This window comes from Girardinichthys multiradiatus, chromosome 13, assembly GCF_021462225.1.
Source record: "Girardinichthys multiradiatus isolate DD_20200921_A chromosome 13, DD_fGirMul_XY1, whole genome shotgun sequence".
In the NCBI taxonomy this organism is placed as follows: domain Eukaryota; kingdom Metazoa; phylum Chordata; class Actinopteri; order Cyprinodontiformes; family Goodeidae; genus Girardinichthys; species Girardinichthys multiradiatus.
The window spans coordinates 30187287-30206589 of record NC_061806.1 but is presented as its reverse complement, the minus strand read 5'-3'; the positions used below and the strand labels follow the sequence as shown (position 1 = coordinate 30206589).

At 36.2% G+C, this 19303-nt stretch overlaps 2 protein-coding genes across 3 annotated transcripts; both read right to left on the bottom strand.

Moving 5' to 3' along the window:
- Window positions 1-1394: 1394 nt before the first annotated feature.
- On the bottom strand, window positions 1395-8688 carry LOC124878706 (class I histocompatibility antigen, F10 alpha chain-like). Its single transcript, XM_047382800.1, has 6 exons — window positions 8677-8688; window positions 6339-6575; window positions 3129-3438; window positions 2633-2899; window positions 1698-1997; window positions 1395-1528 (listed from the first exon to the last, which is right to left on the bottom strand). The coding sequence occupies exons 1-6, from the start codon at window positions 8686-8688 to the stop codon at window positions 1395-1397; spliced, it is 1260 nt and encodes a 419-aa protein (XP_047238756.1).
- A 1166-nt stretch (window positions 8689-9854) lies between these two features.
- Window positions 9855-13760, bottom strand: LOC124878939 (major histocompatibility complex class I-related gene protein-like). 2 transcript variants are annotated; one of them, XM_047383145.1, is made up of 6 exons: window positions 13486-13760; window positions 12941-13243; window positions 12255-12353; window positions 11546-11563; window positions 11302-11382; window positions 9855-10733 (listed from the first exon to the last, which is right to left on the bottom strand). In XM_047383145.1, exons 1-5 carry the CDS (start codon window positions 13742-13744, stop codon window positions 11330-11332), a joined length of 732 nt encoding a protein of 243 aa, XP_047239101.1. In that variant the 5' UTR covers window positions 13745-13760; the 3' UTR covers window positions 9855-10733; window positions 11302-11329. The 2 variants fall into 2 exon arrangements, with proteins under 2 accessions (XP_047239101.1, XP_047239100.1); XM_047383144.1 differs by having other exon boundaries at window positions 9855-11382.
- Window positions 13761-19303: the final 5543 nt, after the last annotated feature.

Below are 19303 nucleotides of genomic sequence, written 5' to 3'. Positions count from 1 at the left end.
ACCTCTGTTGCTAAACTGTCATTAAAAAGAGAAACTAATATAATCTCAATTTTATATATCTGTTAAAGATTATGTCAGCATTGAGTGTTGGAAGGACATAAACACAGATTATTGGCATATCAAAGTTAAATAAATACATTTCCATAACAAACAACTCACAACAGCACAGACAATCAACCACCTCTGCAACCACAAAGCTGTAGCATGTTAAGTAAAGGAACTCTGGGACTAAATATACTGAGGGAAATAAAAACTATATTGATGCTGGCATGACAGTTATTATTCAACGCCATGTTGGACAGAGAATCAGGAATAAGAGACTCACAAGAGGCTTATATAATTTATAATGTAACACAGGAAGTAAGGGGACCAATAGAAACCAAATAGAGTCTGAACAGGAGTGTAGCTAAAACCCAAAACTAAACCTACAGACCATGATGGAGGTAAAACGAAATAATTTAAATGTAGAGGAAACTAAAACATTCATCTAGAGAAGTTGTACTATCGTTATAAGAGTTAAATAGTTTAATATTATAAGTAAAATACAACAAATGATAATTGTTTATAAAATTCCAGATTTACACACAGATGAATAAGTTTATGATATGTGGACTTAGACACAAATTCAGTTAGTTGAGGATTTATTTTAAAGTGCAAAGTTTTACACAAAAATAAATTAGCAATTAAAAAAAATACAAACTGAAGGTGTCACATCAAATCCATAAAATGAAAGAGTTCTGGCATCAGTACCAGAACACAAAGACACAAAAACAACATATTTAGAAAATGTTTCGTCCAACAGACATAAACAACTTATTATTTGACCAACTGACTCTGTTTATAACCCTCCTCAGAACCCTTATTCAGAAACCTCTCCTGAAATCTGTAATAATGAAATGTTTTTGATTGAAATGGTTGCCACAAGATCTCTACTTCCATCTCCTGACTCTGACCCCTGTCTCAGCTCCTTGCTCCACTGTCTTTAATCACTTTAAGCCTGATTGTTTTAGAGGATATGGTGAGGCTTCTTAAGCCACCCGGCTCTCCATGGGATCCTGGTTCTCCAGTATTTCTTTAAGAGGCCTTTCCAAGTATTACACAATATGTTCTCATCATTATAAATCACTGTCTTCTGGTGTGACCCCTGCTAAACTTGGACTCACAGTAGTCCAACTTCTTCTTAAGAAACCTGGTCTAGGATTTGGACTGAATACAAGTTTTACTTACGAGATGGAGGACATTTGGCTGAATTTATAACAAAATACAGTTTTAGTTTGTACAATCAAAATCTTTCAGCATTCTTACCAAGCTGTGTCTAAGCCGTCTACAGGCTATAGTTTGCTGAAATTGGTTTAACTTTTATTCTTTCATGCATCAAAGCACCACATCAAAAGTCAGGTTACTGAAAAAAAGAACAATGTTTGGGTCTCACCATTTTTCTTTTTGTAAAGAATGAATCCAATCACAGCAATGACAGCGAGAACAACGACTGCAACAGTGATGGGGATGATCATGAAGCTGAAAGGAGCTGTGGAGATAAAAAATATAAATATAATTAGTAAACAACCTTCACTTCACCAACAACTACAATGTATAAGGCTGTCTACAGTGAGCATAAAAGTGCAGAAACCCAAACATTGTTTCACTAAACGAACACGTGTTTAGTACTAGACTTTCACTTTTGATTAAAGTCTTACCTTCATTTGTCCTGATCTTTGCTTTTTCAACTTTGCTGAGAAATTCCTTTTCTCCCGAGAGCTGAAACACGCATTCATACTTTGTCCAGTCTTCAGGTGAAACAGATGAAAGATTGATGTCAACAGTCATCTGGAAGGTCCCATCGTTGTTGGGGAGGATCTTTCCTTTGACTACACCCTCAGGATCCTTTACTCCATCTTTTCTCCAGAACATTTCTGCTCTGTTGGGATAGAAACCTGTAGCGTGACAGCTGACTGGAGAGGAGGAAGTCTTCTGAAGGAAAGACATTCTGGGGAGATCTGGAAAGTAAATTTCAAAAACGTCTTCAGCTTCTTTATGATAATTTACAATGATTGAAGTAACCAATCTCATTTGATATTTTTAATTGAATCTAATTAATCAAATATGCATATTGATTTACACTGATCAGGTACAACATAATGACCAACAGGTCCTCGTCATAGTTAAGCAGCCCCATACACAGAATATTATCCATTGTTTATTCTGATGTTCTGACTCAGCCGACCAAGCATCACATCCTGTGCCTTGTCAAACCTGCTTGAATCTTCATGCTACATTTTTACCATATTTACTTTGAGGATTGATTGCTGCACAATATATCTTATAATATATCCTAGCACTAATAGCTGTCATGATGAAGAGATCATCACTGTTATTTACTTGGCCACACAGAAGTCATAATGTTGTGCCTCATCCATGTAAAATGCTGATTTCACAGTGGTTTTAATCCAAAAGAAAAAGCAGATGGAGAAACAATGGGAAACTATAAAAAAGGGTAAATGACCACAGATAAAACCTGTAAAATTAAATACACTGGATCTGTTTACAGTGGTTTAATATTATAACATTATAGTTGTCTAAAGATGAAACACTGACTGCTGTGTCCATTGCATAAAACAAAGATTTGTGATACCTGATCTCATCAGAAAGCTCCTCCCATAGTTAACATACTTCTTCAACCAGTCAATACAATCTTTAGTCAGATACTCTTTTTCAAACACGTCACGATCCCATTTGTGTTTGGTTCTTATAGCTTCTTGTTTTGGAGCGGTCCAAGTCTCTGACATCAGGTCCAGTGCAATGAAATCCTCCCCATCATACCCATACTGGTCATAACCTTTAATCATTCCAGTTTCACTATCCCACTCACAGCCCATCATTTTTTTATAGACATGCACCCCTAAGGGAGAAACACAAACAGAAAGTTTCGTAACACAATTATTTACTTTCAGGGAATCTCTTTGGTAAAAGCATCAGGAGTTTGAAATAAATAATACATTTATTATTAAGCTTAAAAACTATTTCATATGACTCAGTTAAGGTATACAGCCTAAGCTTTTGTCTATTATTTATTGCATTAAACAATTTCTGTTTTATTGTTATATATAAGAAATCACATTTATACAAACCTTCAGTTTGGTTGAAGAGTTGTTTTGCGATATCGATGTTTCTTTTGAACGTGTTTTGATTTTTCAGGCATACTTTTGTCTCACTCTCCCAGTACTGAGGATCTTCTTCTTCAACCTTTCTCATCCATTCCTGACTGGGTTTATTCACTCTTGTGTTGCTGTCACAGCAACTTATCTGAACATCATCAACCAATCCAAGAGACACATAGTCAGGAAAGTTTGAGATTCCAGAAGATGCCGTGTAGACGAGAGACGTATTTCCTCCAGCGTGTCCTGGGCCGACCTCTCGGTTCCCCCCGCTGGGACATGCCTGGAACACCTCCCGGGGAAGGCGTCCAGGAGGCATCTGTATCAGATGCCTCCTGGACGCCTCATCTGATTCCTCTGGATGTGGAGGAGCAGCGGCTCGACTCCGAGCTCCTACCAGATGGCTGAGCTCCTCACCTTATCTCTAAGGGAGAGCCTGACCACCCTGCAGAGGAAGCTCATTTCAGCCGCTTGTATCCAGGATCTTGCTCTTTCGCATGTTTATTGCATTATACCAAATTATATTTTACATATCAAGTAGTTCCATGTGTAATAGTTTCTTATTACTTTGAATAGGTTAGGTGTTGAGTAACAGTATTTTTAGCTGCAGCATCTTGTAAAAGTGGACTGGGAATTTTTCTGTAGAAGCAGAAGTGAGTTTAAGATTTAAAGTTGTTAAAGTTTTTTCTTTCACCTTGTTTCCTTCACAGAGATAATAGTGTGAGAGTTTTTGTTCTTCATTGAGGCTCAAACTATTTAAAATATTTTGGAGAGATTTCTCTTACACAAAATATTTTGTGTTTGTTTGAAATTCAAAACAACGAACAAGACTTTTCTTCATCTGCGGGTAACAGACACAGAACTCACACAAGCGACACGTGTTGCTGCATGACAACATGAGGACATGCATGATGTCATGGTGAAAAACTAAAAAATGACTTCAGTGACTGTAATTATTTGTTGTTTTTATAGCTCTAATATAAATGTTTTAGCCTTTTCACTGAACTGACATTTAGAAAAACAATAAACATATTTCTTCTTTTTGCTTTTCCGTCTTACGTAAATGTTTCAGATCATTAAAGTGATTTTTTTATCAAGATAACCTGAGATAACTTTAATTTATCAAGGGGAGAAGATAATTGGCCACCCAACCTTACAGCTGCTTGTGCCTCCCTTGCTGAACTCAACTGAACAAGTTCACCTCAATATGGAGGAATTTTGACCCACTGTTTTTCGCAGCTTTGTTTTAATTTAGCAACATTGGGCTGTCAAAGTCCAGACTTTGACTAGGCTACTCCGAAATCTTAATTTAGTTCTCTTAGCTATCCAGAGGTACACTTGTTGGTGAGCTTTGTATTGTTATTCTGCTACATAATCCAAGTGATCTCCAGATTAACTTCATGAAATGATAAATAGACATTTTTCTTCAGGACTTTTTGGTGAAAGGCAGAATTTATGGATCTAAAATAAGATTGTTATAAAGCTCAGTTGTCATATATTTAGTTATCTTAAATCCACTCTAAATTTGACATGTTCAATATGAAATCCATGTCATGAAGAAGAAGTGAGGGCGGTAACCCTGATAGTATTGAGTAATAACAATAACACTGATAACAGTAATATGATTACGTTGAGGCTTTCTAATAGATTTTTAACATTACTTTCTTGGATTGAAGACTAAAATAACAATGTTTTACTTTTATTGAAACCACATCACTAAATAAAGTGGTCTAATAGTTACCCACATAAAAAGTAAATGTTAAAAATAACATCACAGAATCACCACATCAATATTTGAGCTAAAGGTTCAATTCAAGGATGTGTTTGTAGCACAAAGTGAGTGTTATATAAAATCACAGAAGCTCTATAAGGTGCAGCTAACCTTTCTTTTTCTTTTAGTGTGTCAGCCATTATCACCAAGTCTCTTTCTTTTATACAAGTCTGCCGTACTGAAACCTTTTTCTTCCGAGGTTTAGTTCAGGCTGATTCCTCGTCTTTTACCCGTCTACAAACTTTTCTACTAGAGACGCGCACTAAGATGAGCAGAGAGCGCACACAGCAGGAAACGGGTCTTCTGTTTCATCTGTGTAATGCAGGTTCTTCCTAAAATCCAAACAGAACTTTTTCTGTCTTTTCTTCTTTGTCCAAGTTCACGTTTTATTTCAGGTTTTAACTCGAACAGCTTCCCTCTTCAGTTTCTGATACATACTGTTTGCGAGAGTTTCAACATATTCTTGTTTTACTAGATTTAGGTTTTTATTGCGGTTCTGTCGATAAAGACACTACTGGACTGAAAACCAGGTGGACTCTGGACATAGTTACACACTGACAACTGTGCAGGCAGTGAGTGGTAGCGACCATCAATATATATTAATCGATTGGACATCGCCTATTAGCCCCTATAGATAACTAGGTGCACATGCAGGCGCCACTTCTATGCATTCAGTCATGTCAACAAACCCATGGTGTTCTGATGCCAAATGAGACATCTGTCACAAAAACGGTTGTATTTCCCTTATTTCTTATCACTCTTAACCACTCGTGTGGCTCACCGGGTTTCTGACTCGCTGCAGCTCCCAGACGTCCCTCCTTTCTTTTTCTGAGGCAGTTTGTCCCAGCAGCACAGAGAGCCAAAGAGGAAAAGAGGAGCAGAGAGGATAAAAAATAAGAAAACACTGTCTGCCGATGCAGCAAAGTGCTGTGAATTAATATTTGGTCGTATCGGAGTAAGACATAAACACTACTGGCAAGGAATGTAAACACTAGAATATTCTATACAGCAGAACTAGCTTAATGAGGTTAGTTCCACTTTTAATGTTTTTCCACCAAAGGAACTCTCATTCTTAAATCAGGTCGGTTCAGGCCTTCAAACTTTGGTGTTTTGTTGAGACTGATGTGTCTCCACCAGTTTTGGGAACCAAGCTTGACTCATCAACAGTGGTTGTTACACAACAAGGGAGGAAGCCTGGTAGTGAGGCAGCTGAGCTGCACGTAATGTTCCTCTTAATGCAAAAAGAGAGCATCAATACACTACAGGTCATACAGAAAAGGAGACTTCATGCAAGAACAATGATATGTACCATGTTTTTAGTTGCATATGTTCAGGAACCACGAGTGCAACGGAAACAAGTAGCAGCACAATGCGTGTTTACTGTGTTTCTGCAAACATATAAATGTTTATACGACACGTTCTTCGTCATAGACATCGTACTTATTGTATCGATCACATCCAGTTCCAAATCGTCCCCGGGTGACATTGCAGTTTATGCAGAGAAACCAAGTATTCTGCTGAGCTGAACCACAGTTTGCGTCGTGGAACTTCTTTTCATCGGTGGAAACGTGCATCACGGGTTCGCAATCACGTTCAGGAACTGGAAGGGGCACCAAACTACGTTGGTGGAAAACAGGCATTTGAGGAACCTAAGGGGGACAAAACAAACTTAATAAACCAAATGTTAAGTATTTTAAATGATTTTGCTAATTTTAGAATATGGATATTGAACAGAAACATTTGTTTAATACTAAAATATCCAGGAATTCAGAGTCCGTGTACCGTTCATAAACTCAACCCAGAAATTACTGTATATGATTACTAACTCTATTGACTATTATATTACTTTATTTAACCTTTATTTAATTAGCTGAAACTTCTTTTTGGTATTTTAAAAAACACTGTACTACTTTTCATGGCAGACCTGTGTGCATTGCTTATTTTTCTAGAATGATTTGCACATTACGTTTCATGACAACTACTGTATTCCCATTAGATCTAGTTTTATTTATAATCCTTCCCTCCACATTGAATCATAAGCTTTTTCGATATCTAACAATACAATAATCATTTCTTTCATTTTAAAGGTTTTCTCCATATCATTACATATTCTAACCAGGGCATCTACTGTGGATCGACCTGTTCTGAAATCACACTGATAGTTACTAATAATCTCTTTATGTTCAAGGGTAAATATTAACCTGTTGACTATTACCTTCTCCATCCATTTACACAAATGGGAAGATAAATTGTCTGTATAAATTGTCATCAATGATTGTACTTTCATTTCCTGAAGTAGAGTCTCCTCTTACACTCCATTCACATGATCTTGATTGAAGCAGAAACTAAAGTGAGATCAATACATGAAACTATATCCTTGTTTATATTAATTCTTGTACCCTGACCATTATTTAAACATACTAGTGACCTTTAATCCATCATTTCTTCCACAACATTGACATTATTATATGTTTGACTGATTCCCCAAAGACTATTATTTGCATTAATGTTGTCACACCAAATTTCTCTCCTGCATGTTTTTTCTGAGATTTTCTTAAATGTATCACTCTGGATTTTTACATGGGTTGTAAAAGTTGACTAATTTAACATTTCCTGTTCTTTTAAAATTCAATATTTCAACACTAATCCATTAGTTTTCTTTAGGAGTGGGGTTTTTCCTAAAAACTATTCCAACTTTCATGAAAGTTGCACAACCTCCACTATTGTCATTACTTCTGTCATATCTAACTGAACTTTATCCATTGATTTTAAAATCTAAATGTGTTTTTAACCAAGTCTCATGAACGCCTATTATATCTGGTATTGTTTCTATTTCATGTATATATCTTTTATGTTCTTGTCTGTTTGTAATTAAACTCCTAGCGTTCCATTGAAGTATATGTATAACTATTATTTAGTCCTTCTCTTGTACATTTTCTGTTACTTCAGTTGAACTTAGTATAGAATTGATCTGCTTGGATTTACTTCATGATTAGAAATTTTCCTGCTGCTGTAACAACTGCCATTATTTGATCACTTTTATTTTTTATTTGTACTGTTACATTCACAATATGACAAATAAATGCCGTAAAGTTTTCCTTTTTAACTATCATTGTATTTTCATCCACTTTACACAGGTGTTTACATGCATTATATTCAGCAGCTGGAGGAATGAGGATTTGCTTCTGGTTGATCTGAATATTATTTGTATCCTGTATTGTGATTTTCTGATTTATTTCTCCAGTTGTCATGATTCTTGAACTTTCCTTTCTCACTATCTTGAGTGCTTCAGGACATGATATTCTTCATCTTGATTGTCTGAGCTTCTCTGGCCTCCCTCTGAACTATACATCCTCCATATGCTGCACTGTGTTCCCCTCCACAATTACATTTTAATTTAGCATCCTTACCAAACTTTCCATACTCATGAGGACCTCCACATGTTGCTTTCCCTTTACATTCTTTAGCAACGTGGCCAATTCTTTGACATATAAAGCATCTGATAGGATTTGGTATGTATTCTCTTATAGATCACAAACCCATTTGAACTGATTCTGGTAGAGCATTTTCAAACTGGATCATGACTGACATGGCATCTTTATGATTTTGGCCCTTTTACTCTTTAATCTAGTAGCTTCTGATACAATCCATCCTCTTATTTCCTGTTTCACATCCTCCATAGTTATATCCAATCTCTACAGTGCATGACGAAGTCTCCCTTATACAGATTACCGAGCTCACCCTCCTTACCGTGTTATACATGTTACCGGGCCGACAGCTTACATGCCGATAATTTAAAGAGACAGAGCAGTGGTTCATTATTTATGTAGAAACAAGTAACTTAAAACATTATAAGCAGGGCAAACTCTAACCATTGTTTGATGCTGCATTCACTGTTCAATAGGAAAAGGCAGGTGCGTTCACTGACAAGTGGACAACTCAGCTTTAGTCGTTAAACAACAGCTCATCACATCTGGGGAGTCACTAGGGCAGCCAATGTTAGAAATAAGACAGAAGCACAATAAGCCCCCCTGGTGGCACCACTGCTTCCAGGTTGTCTCCAGCAGCTTCCTGTTTCCCACCAGCAAAGTCACTTAAATTAACGCTGTCTGTGTTCAGTTGAAATGTTGGGTCCTCAGTCTGGTTCCTTACAGGTTATTAGATTCTTGTGCTTCTTTTGAATACTTGTCTCCTACAAAAAATCTTTTGTATTTGTCTTATTGAACTTGTTTACTGTTTAAAACCCAACGCATGTCTAAACTTATGTTAGCAATTACTGGATCCAGTCTGGGTGAAGGAAAGCACTGGTGCTGCATTGGAAGGTTATGTTACAGTCTGTCATTCAAAAGTTTATTCACTCAGTAAGTAAAATCATCCTTTGAATAAAAACTATAAAATAATTTAAATTAAATCTTAATATTTTGGGCAACAAACATTAATTATAGAAATGATTCTGAGGTTACTGAACCTGTTCTAACATTTACACTTAATGTCCATTAGACACAAAAGCCATTAATCTTGTAACCAAACTTAAGGCTGTGAGTTTTATTTTCCAGGTTTTGGAAAAGTGAAGCACCACACTGAGAGAAGAACAGAAATAATAATCTTTATAAACTTTAGTTAAATATATATATACAAATAACTCTAGAATCTTAGAAGCTCAATGTCGGTTTAAAAAAGTTTTATACAAGTGTAAAAAAAAATGTAAACTAAAAGTGAACCAATAAAGTATACAGGAAATGGTAAAACAAAAAATAAAAACATCACCCGATTGTATAAGTTACTGTAAAAAAAATGATATATTTGGGCCAGGTTCATTGTGTCACATTCGTTTAGAGTATATTAGTTAAACTGTATTTATAAAAGTCTTGACTCTGAAGCGTATACAGAAACTCAGCTTGTCTAACAATATAAAAGACAAAGAAATGTTGGATTTGGTGGAAATTTATTTAAAAGCAAACTAAATTTACTGGGATGGATTCAACACAACACCAGTATACTAAACCCAACACAAGAAATTATGTAACAGATGTCTTTAAAATAGCAAAAATATGTTCCTTACACAATATGTTTTAAAGAATACATTAAACAGAAATATCTGAAGAGACAGAATAACCTATAAAAATTTTGATAAAAGTGTTTTAACAGAAAATATAAAATTTACCCTCAAAAACATTTATAAAGGAATTTAAACAGTTGTTATGAATATCTGACAGCTAGAGGGATTAATGTATCGGTAGTTGATTGGATCAGAACAGTTTAACACATAAACACAACTTACTGTTACACTAACTATCTCACACTGTTTTATCTTCCATGTAATTCTGATTAATATTCAAGGTTTTATTTACTGTCATACAAATATTTTCATCCAACGGAATAAAAGGCATCATTCTAACAATACATTTCTAATGCAGAATAAAAAATGAAATTAGTCTGTTTATGTAAATCTACATGTGTAACATCATTCATTAGTGATTTATTTATATATAAGAAAACCCAGAAACCAGAGACAATATGAAGTGAGATAAAATGTTTGATTTTTCCAGATAAATTGTTGGTCAAAATATTTGTGTTTGGATGAAAAGTTTTGTTTTGTTTAATCGTTTACGTCTTTCCAGACAAGAAAAATATCATCAATAATTCCTGTTTGATTTAATAGCATTTAAACCAATTAATGTATTGTACAATATTTATCAATTTTATAACTGGATCCATAAAACATCTGTTAAAATTTGACTTGAATTACATTTTACCAATAATAATTAAAGTGGTGCTCTTGTTTGTTTAAAACTTTATTCATAAACCTACAGAGACAAAATGACAAAGATTTAGTTAAAACAAAATGCTAGAAATTAATAAGTTAAACTAAATAATGTCCATTAAAAGCTACAGAACCCAACAGCTGTAATAAAATCACAACTTGTTTATTTAATATTAAATTCTCAACGATCCATAGATTGTAAAACAGAACTGCCTCAATTTAAAATTGTTACATAATTTTCTTTTTTAATATTGAGTTATTCCATATGATCCATAAAGACGTGTTTTTAATAAAAATAAGTTACTTGCTAAATAAACAAAATAGTTTAGTCATATCCATGATCGTTTCCAAAAAGTAAAGCTGACTAACCGTCCTCTAAAAGTAGATTCAATATTTCTACCAGAAATTGTTCCATTGATTTATCTGACAAACTGTTATAAAAGTTTATCAAATTATCACCTTAAAAAATGACCATGATAATAAATGTCCAATTTAAAATGATCAAACATTTTTCAATTTCAAACATGCCTCAAACTTTTACAGGAAATAAAATGTTACATTCAGGTCTTATGTTTATTAAAAACATCTTTGTTCAACATTCAGCAACTCACTTCTTTGTGTCGTCCTGGTTCTGTTTCTTCATGGTTCTGGAAGAAACTGGGTTTCCTCTGGGGCCTGAGGGTTCTCCACAGCTGTAACATCAACAAGCAGGTGAATTAATGTTCTGCTGTAAACTGATGTAAAATGTACAGAAAACATCCTGAAAACATCTCCAGCACCATAAAACAGAAAGACTTCTAGAAAACACAGAGCTAGAGATAAAAATAGATTAGAATAGAAAGAGGCTTTACTTACGAGGAGGAGAACGGCTGACTGAAACAGACAGAAAAACAACTTTAGATCTCGTCTTAAAAGATTCTTTCACTTCTGCCTTATTTCTACAGATACAACCTAGTGAACATTTTAGATGAAAACACATCTAAACAAATGGTTGATATACCTCTAGGCTGAACTGAATATTTCTGATTTTCTTTTAATTTTTTATGAAAATGAACTGATCTTCATCTCTGATGAAATCCAGCAAACAGCAACCAGTACAGCTCAAATGTTTAAGGACGCTTTAGATTAAATGCATGTTTCAATCTACCAGTACAAATAATACCATATTCACCACTATTCTATCAATTCTTGTCTCTCAAAGACAAATACAGATTCTTTTTCCACAAACTGATATTATTACCACAATATCACAACTGAAAAAAAGGATGAAATTCATTCATACTGAATCAAATGAAGCTACACTTGAGTTTTCTGTCATTTTTAGATTCAGTTTTTTTATGGCTCCAAGTCCTAATTTAGATTTAGACCAATCAAGACTTCCTGGTCTAAATGTGGTCTAGGTGAAAAATGTAGGTCTAAATCACAGCTACACATCAACACATCATTGATTGATGTCTACTTGATGTCTATATATAGCTCTAAAGCTTGAATCAGGTCTATTTCTCACTGACTGAAGGTCAACAATCAAAGTACATGAAAATGAAGACAAAATATCGTCTCTCACCGTTCTTCTTCTTCTTGTAAATAATGAATCCAATCAGACCAATGAGACCAAGGAGAACCACAGCAACAACAACAGGGATGATCAGATTGATGGTATTTGCTGTTGAGAAGATAAACCAGGTCAAACTCATGCAGAGTCACTGGTTTGTTCATGTCTTTTATTCCAGTTTGTCTGAACACCAGGACCAGGTTTTATCTTTGTTCTTCTGTTGCTGGTTCTGGTTTCTGTTCTCTACGTTTTTCTTACACTGAACACACTCACACCTCCAATAAGCTTCAGTCTATTTCCTTCAGTTACTATAATTGTGAGGTTAATTTAATAATAATGCACATTGATTTTCAAGTGTTATAAAGCTGTTAATTCAATTAATGCAGTGAATGGTTGCACAAAGTCTAGCATCACCTAAAACCTCTAAATGAATAAACCTGAAAGTTTTTATTGAAACTGGTTTTTACTGACAATAAAAAGAAGCTCAAACACCTGGAGTCGATTGTATCAGCATCAAATCAGGTGTTTTAACTTTTATTTTATGGTTCAGGCTGAGATAATGATCCCAACAAAGAAAGCTTCTGGTTCTGAGCCCTAAAACTGAATCTAAATCTAAAAAGACGATGAAAGCAGACAGAACTTTGTAATCAGCAGATATCTACCTATAAACACATGCAGCTCTTTACACCATTACTTACATTCATTGGTCAAGATCCTTGTTTTCTCCAGTCTGTGGGTGACGTCTTCTTTGACTCCAGAGAGCTGAAACACACATTCATACTTGGTCCAGTCTTCAGCTGCAACAGAGGACAGATCTATGTCCACACTCATCTGGAAGGTCCCATCATTGTTAGGGAGGATCTCTCCTTTGTCCACACCATCATGAACCTCTACTCCATCTTTCCTCCAGAACATCTCAGCTCTGTTCGGGTAGAAACCTGTAGCGTGGCAGCTGACTGGAGAGGAGGAAGTCTTCTGGAGAAAGGAAACTGATGGAAGATCTGGAGATGGAGACACAAAGTTCAAATATAACCAGTTTATAATGATTCATGTCTAATGAAAAGTACATTACTTGAAATGTGTCAGAGTTGGAGACGAGCCTCAGATACACAAACAGAACTGAGTCCAGTCTAAATGTAGTGAAGAAGATGGTATCTAGATGAGTGTTGTAACATTACCTTTGAGTAATTCTAGTAAAACAAGGAATTTAAATGGGAAAACAAATATCAGCATGTTACCTTACCTGTTCTCATCAGAGAGCTCCTTCCATAGCCAACATACTTCTTCAGCCACTCAGGAAAAATCTGGTTGAAGTAGTTCTTATTAGACTCCAACTCAGCTTTGTTATTGTTCCATATGTCTGTAGCAATTTTAGCCTGTTGTTTTACAGGGATCCATGTGTTTGTCCCCGTGTCCCATATTGCAAAGTCTTCCCCATCATAGCCATACTGTCGATAGCCAGTAATCTGTCCAGTCTCCTCATCCCACTCACAGCCACTCATTAACTGGAAAATGTGGACACCTAAAATACAGAGAGAGAAAACAGAAACTAAGTTGAGATTTTGTTTATTACTCTTTTAACACCAGATTTTATGAATTAACACAACAGTCATCCAAACATTGCAGACATCTTAGAGAGAAAGAGAAACCAACAGAAACTGCTGAGAAAAAGTTATAAAAGTTATTTATTATCATCCAAAGAAACCTTCATCATATACAGATCTACTGTCTGCAGTTTATCTACATTGATTAGTGTAACTTAATGAGACTCAGAGGTACATAGACAGTGTGACTTTTGAACAGGTTAATCTCATCATTAATTTAGTTTTACATCATGTTCATCTGCAGACAGACAGCGAGGTGACATGTCTGAGGAGAACGTTTTGAAGTGAGACGTTACTGTGAGGTTTCTGCTCAGAGTTCTTCACTGAAGGAGAGTTTAGGTCCAGGGTTTGATCACTGCAGGAACATCAGCACAGAAACAGGTTTTATTTCACTTTAATGTTCCAGCTGAGATGAATCTCCTCTCTGGTTCTTTCTGAAGGATCATCATTGCTGCTCTTCTCCTCTGATGATCTCACAGCTCTGCTCTCTCTGCAGCTTTAAGGCCAACAGATCCCAGAATAACCTTCAAAGTTAAAGATCCTGCAGCTCTTCTGACAACAGAACCAGAACACAAACTGAAACCAACATAAACTCCATCTGGGCTGACTGGTGAATGGAGAGAAGAACCAGCTGATGGTCCAGTGAGGCTCCCAGTGTGGATCCAGCAGCAGATCTTCTCTCTGTGGAGTGTGGAGACTCCTGGACATGAACCCTGGTGGCCGTCTGAGAGAAACGAGGCTGATCTACCTGAAGGCACCACAGCTGCTCACAGGAATACAACCACTCATCTCTCTGGTCTGTTCTGGTTCTGTTTGGACCCAGATCTTCCTGTTTCAGGGTTCCTTCCCTGTTTCTCAGTCATGCTGCTGTTTATGGAGACGCTGCGTGGCCTTCAGCAACAACTAACTCCATGATTTTATTCAGTAAAGAGTTAAAAGATCCAAGAGTTTAAACGTTGTGAAAACTTGAAACATTTTGACTGTTTTCTCTGTTTCCAGTTTTTAATCAGTTAAAATGAAATGAAGCTGCTGTATAAATGAAATGTGAAGCTTTGCTGCACATGTTCACACTGCAGCATCAGTTTCTAGTCTTCATCTTCCAGCAGTAACTCTGATCTTCCTGCTTGTTCAGCTCCTCTCAGTCAGTAATGTTTCAGCTGATCTTCAGTCGCTCCATCTGTGTTTTTAACACCAAGTAACTTTCTGACTCACTGTGTGATAAAATCTGTTACTGATCAGTTTGACCGTCTGAGCTGCTTAAACCTGCAACCAAGTCTTTTCTTTTTAAATTCTACGTTCAGTCATATTTTCCTACTTTTAGTTGTTTTGTCTCATTATGTTTAGTTTGTTTCTCAGTTATATTAATTGTTTTAACTCATTTTTAAATATAGTTTCCATGCAGAGAACACAGCTGACATACAGCTCTGTGGATGTGAGGACAGACAGACGCTCTCACTGTTGTTCTGACAGTAATTAAAGGTTAACTTCAAGGTTTTCCAACCAACTGAAGCAGAGCTGAATCATGAGTGTAAATCCTCAGAGCGCTCCAAATTTACACAACAAACAGATGATCTGAGACAGAAATCAGAGAAATACAATGACAGAAAATAAAACCACTAAAAATACCACCAAGCTACTAAAGAATATCAGTAACTATAAAACTGTCCAGTTTACAGTTTTTGTTCCTTTTTCAAGCCATAAAAACTGTAGTTTAGAAACATATTTAACAAAAAACACAGATTATTGTACGTATCATCAAATGTTAGACGAGAGTCAGTTTAATATATGATTAAGGATGTTTTTATTATTTATTTTGTGATGGAAATTCTTGCAGTAAGCATTCCACAGTGTATGACCTTTAGGTTACCTCACTCCTGTGAACATCTGTGTTAGTGAAGGAAGCTGTAAAAGCCATTATCAGAAGTTTAATGGTTAAAACCCACAGTTAGGATGATGTGTTGGGAAGGACAGATGGGTTCCTAGATAACTTTGTCATCTCTGAACCCAAGAAGGGTTTGGGTCATAAAACACAGACTCTTTGAAGTTGAGATAACACTGTCATGTTCTGGTATAAATACTGTGTGTAAATGTTGATCGGGGCTCTGCTTCACTGACTAACCTCAGTGACAGGGTCTTCAAACGCTGAATGCCTTTGAATAAAACTTATAAAGACAAAGTCCGGATTTTCTCTTGTTATGAGTCAACTTCTCTCCAGTTTGATAAGAAAATTCCACAACAAATTTAGCGTCACGAACAGGATCTAACGTGCCAGAGGAGACCGCAGGAGGGGGACACGGACACCTGGCCAGCCTGGAGACGTTGTCCTCAGTCCACCTCCATTTTACGGAGGGGAGTTCTGGTGCCCGCCTGCGGCTTCTGGCCGATTGGATCCGAACTATTTGTCTTCAAATATATCTGGGTGAGAAGTTGCTCTGTATGATATAATGTATATTATTATTTTTATTACACATTAACCATCATCTCCTAACTAATTAATTAGGTTCCAGAGTTGTGAGAGGGAGGACATCAGCTGAGGGCCCGGTTACCCTGCAAAGAAATGGCAGGGAGGTTCTTATTGGTAACAATGGGATAAAGCAAAACAAAGGGTTTTGCGGGTGGTTTTTAGCAATTTTCCACACCTCATAAAGGAGAAAAGTCAGACGGCAGACGTGCTGCTGAACTGGTAAAAAAAAAATGGTTCCGGAACCTTGAGGCATCAGGGGTGTCTCCTTCTTCATACTCTGATTTATAAAATAATGAAAGGGAAAAGTGGGGATGATCGTGTTAAATGTGCTTTAATTTGGAAGATAACATTGGTTTTTTACAGTGTGAAAGTTTGAGTGTAAATAAGTTAAATAGTTTAAATAGTTTCAAGTAAAACAGTTGATGGAAAAATAAAAAACATAAGAAAAAGATTAAAAAGCACAGAGTGCATCAATTAAGGGGTTAAAGAGTTAAACCTTTCCTGAAGGAAGTTTTGTTTGTCTTAAATATTGCGATCAGTCGGAAAAGAAGGTAAAAGTGAAAAGGGACATTAGAGATGCGAAAAGAAAGTTGTTTTAGAAAGGATTATAGTGCATGTTATGAAAGGAAGTGGCAGGCAGGTGGACAACTGACTGACTGACTGATAATATTTCTTTGTGCAAAATCTGAACCTATACTAAACTTTTCTTCTGCCTCTCTCACACACAAATACACACATATATGGGATTTGAGTTCAACATCTGCATTTTTGAGTCTGGATTTTAGAAACCTGCCCTTCTCCATGGCTATTACACAGAGGCACGGCCTGAAAGAGAGAGATCTGCCTGCCTGCTTGTTGAAAATCGCAGTGTGAGTTTCCACCAAAACGAAACTCAGAAGAAGTCTGGACCCACTGAGATGGACAACGATCCATGCTGTTTGCAAGAGCCAGAAGAGCGATACACTGGATTTATATTGAAAGCACATCTTATGCGGGCAGAAGAGAAACAGGCTGGAGCAAAGTTTCTTCTTTCTCCCTCCTGGAGAAGTTAAAGTGGACAAAGAATGATTGAATGTCTCACCAACAGACCTGGGAAGGGCCTGGTTGTTTTTTGGACTGATAGAGGACTGTGTGACAGTCTGACTCTGGGGCGATTTAGAAACTGATGGGGGTAACGTACAAACACACACACATTTGCATAAATCTTTTCCTATTTTCTGCAATGAAGAACGCTTATTAACCGCTGCTCATGTGACACGCTTGCTTGACGTTGACAGATATAGCGGGTTAAAATATTATTTTAGGGTTAGAAAAGTATCTTTAAAAGGGTGATAACTTAGCTAATTTGATACTTTCCAGTTAATTCTTTTAGAGAAACAAGTTCTCTTTCGTCGTGGAATATTTAGGGTCAATTATTCTAGTTATTAAAAGTTATTAAAAAGCAGAGGAAGTTACAACATCTCCAAAACTCAGCAGTAACCAAGTGTTTCTATGTTATTCTCAGGACAGATCTCATGAAGGAGCATTTTTATAAAACCCAGCGCATGCGTAAAACCTGATGGGTTTCTCCTTCAGATATTATTTTCTGTTGTCAGAGTTTGTATCCCATAAATCTAATGGGTAGAGACCTCATTAAAACAGGCTTAGTTTTACTGCAGATGGTCTTCATACAGTCTCTGACACAGTACTTAATGTTTGGTGCAGTTTTGTCCGCAAGTGCTTACTGACGCTTATGGAAAGTACAAATTCATTGTTTTTCACAGCAGCTGCTAGGAAGAGGTTATATTAGGTTTTTCTTTCCTCTTCTGATTCATGCAGCGTGTTGATTTACACTGTACCTTATATCAGATCCTGACAAAAAACTATGAAAGGTTTGGTTCTGCAGGTTCTTTTTTCTCCCTTTGGAGAAGGAAAGAGAAACCTGATCAGTTCTGTGTTGCATAGGAATATTAAAACAATTGTTGTTTTCTAAGATATCACAGCTGCTCACAGGAATACAACCACTCATCTCTCTGGTCTGTTCTGGTTCTGTTTGGACCCAGATCTTCCTGTTTCAGGGTTCCTTCCCTGTTTCTCAGTCATGCTGCTGTTTATGGAGACGCTGCGTGGCCTTCAGCAAAAACTAACTTCATGATTTTATTCAGTAAAGAGTTAAAAGATCCAAGAGTTTAAACGTTGTGAAAACTTGAAACATTTTGACTGTTTTCTGTGTTTCCAGTTTTTAATCAGTTAAAATGAAATGAAGTTGCTGTATAAATGAAATGTGAAGCTTTGCTGCACATGTTCACACTGCAGCATCAGTTTCTAGTCTTCATCTTCCAGCAGTAACTCTGATCTTTCTGCTTGTTCAGCTCCTCTCAGTCAGTAATGTTTCAGCTGATCTTCAGTCGCTCCATCTGTGTTTTCAACACCAAGTAACTTTCTGACTCACTGTGTGATAAAATCTGTTACTGATCAGTTTGACCGTCTGAGCTGCTTAAACCTGCAATCAAGTCTTTTCTTTTTAAATTCTATGTTCAGTCATATTTTCCTACTTTTAGTTGTTTTGTCTCATTATGTTTAGTTTGTTTCTCAGTTATATTAATTGTTTTTACTCATTTTTAAATATAGTTTCCATGCAGAGAACACAGCTGACATACAGCTCTGTGGATGTGAGGACAGACAGACGCTCTCACTGTTGTTCTGACAGTAATTAAAGGTTAACTTCAAGGTTTTCCAACCAACTGAAGCAGAGCTGAATCATGAGTGTAAATCCTCAGAGCGCTCCAACTTTACACAACAAACAGATGATCTGAGGCAGAAATCAGAAAAATACAATAATGACAATAAAACCACTAAAAATACCACCAAGCTACTAAAGAATATCAGTAATTATAAAAATGTCCAGTCTACAGTTTTTATTCCTTTTTCCAGCTGTAAAAACTGTAGTTTAAAATAATATTTAACAAAATCACAGATTATTGTACGTATCATCAAATGTTAGACGAGAAACA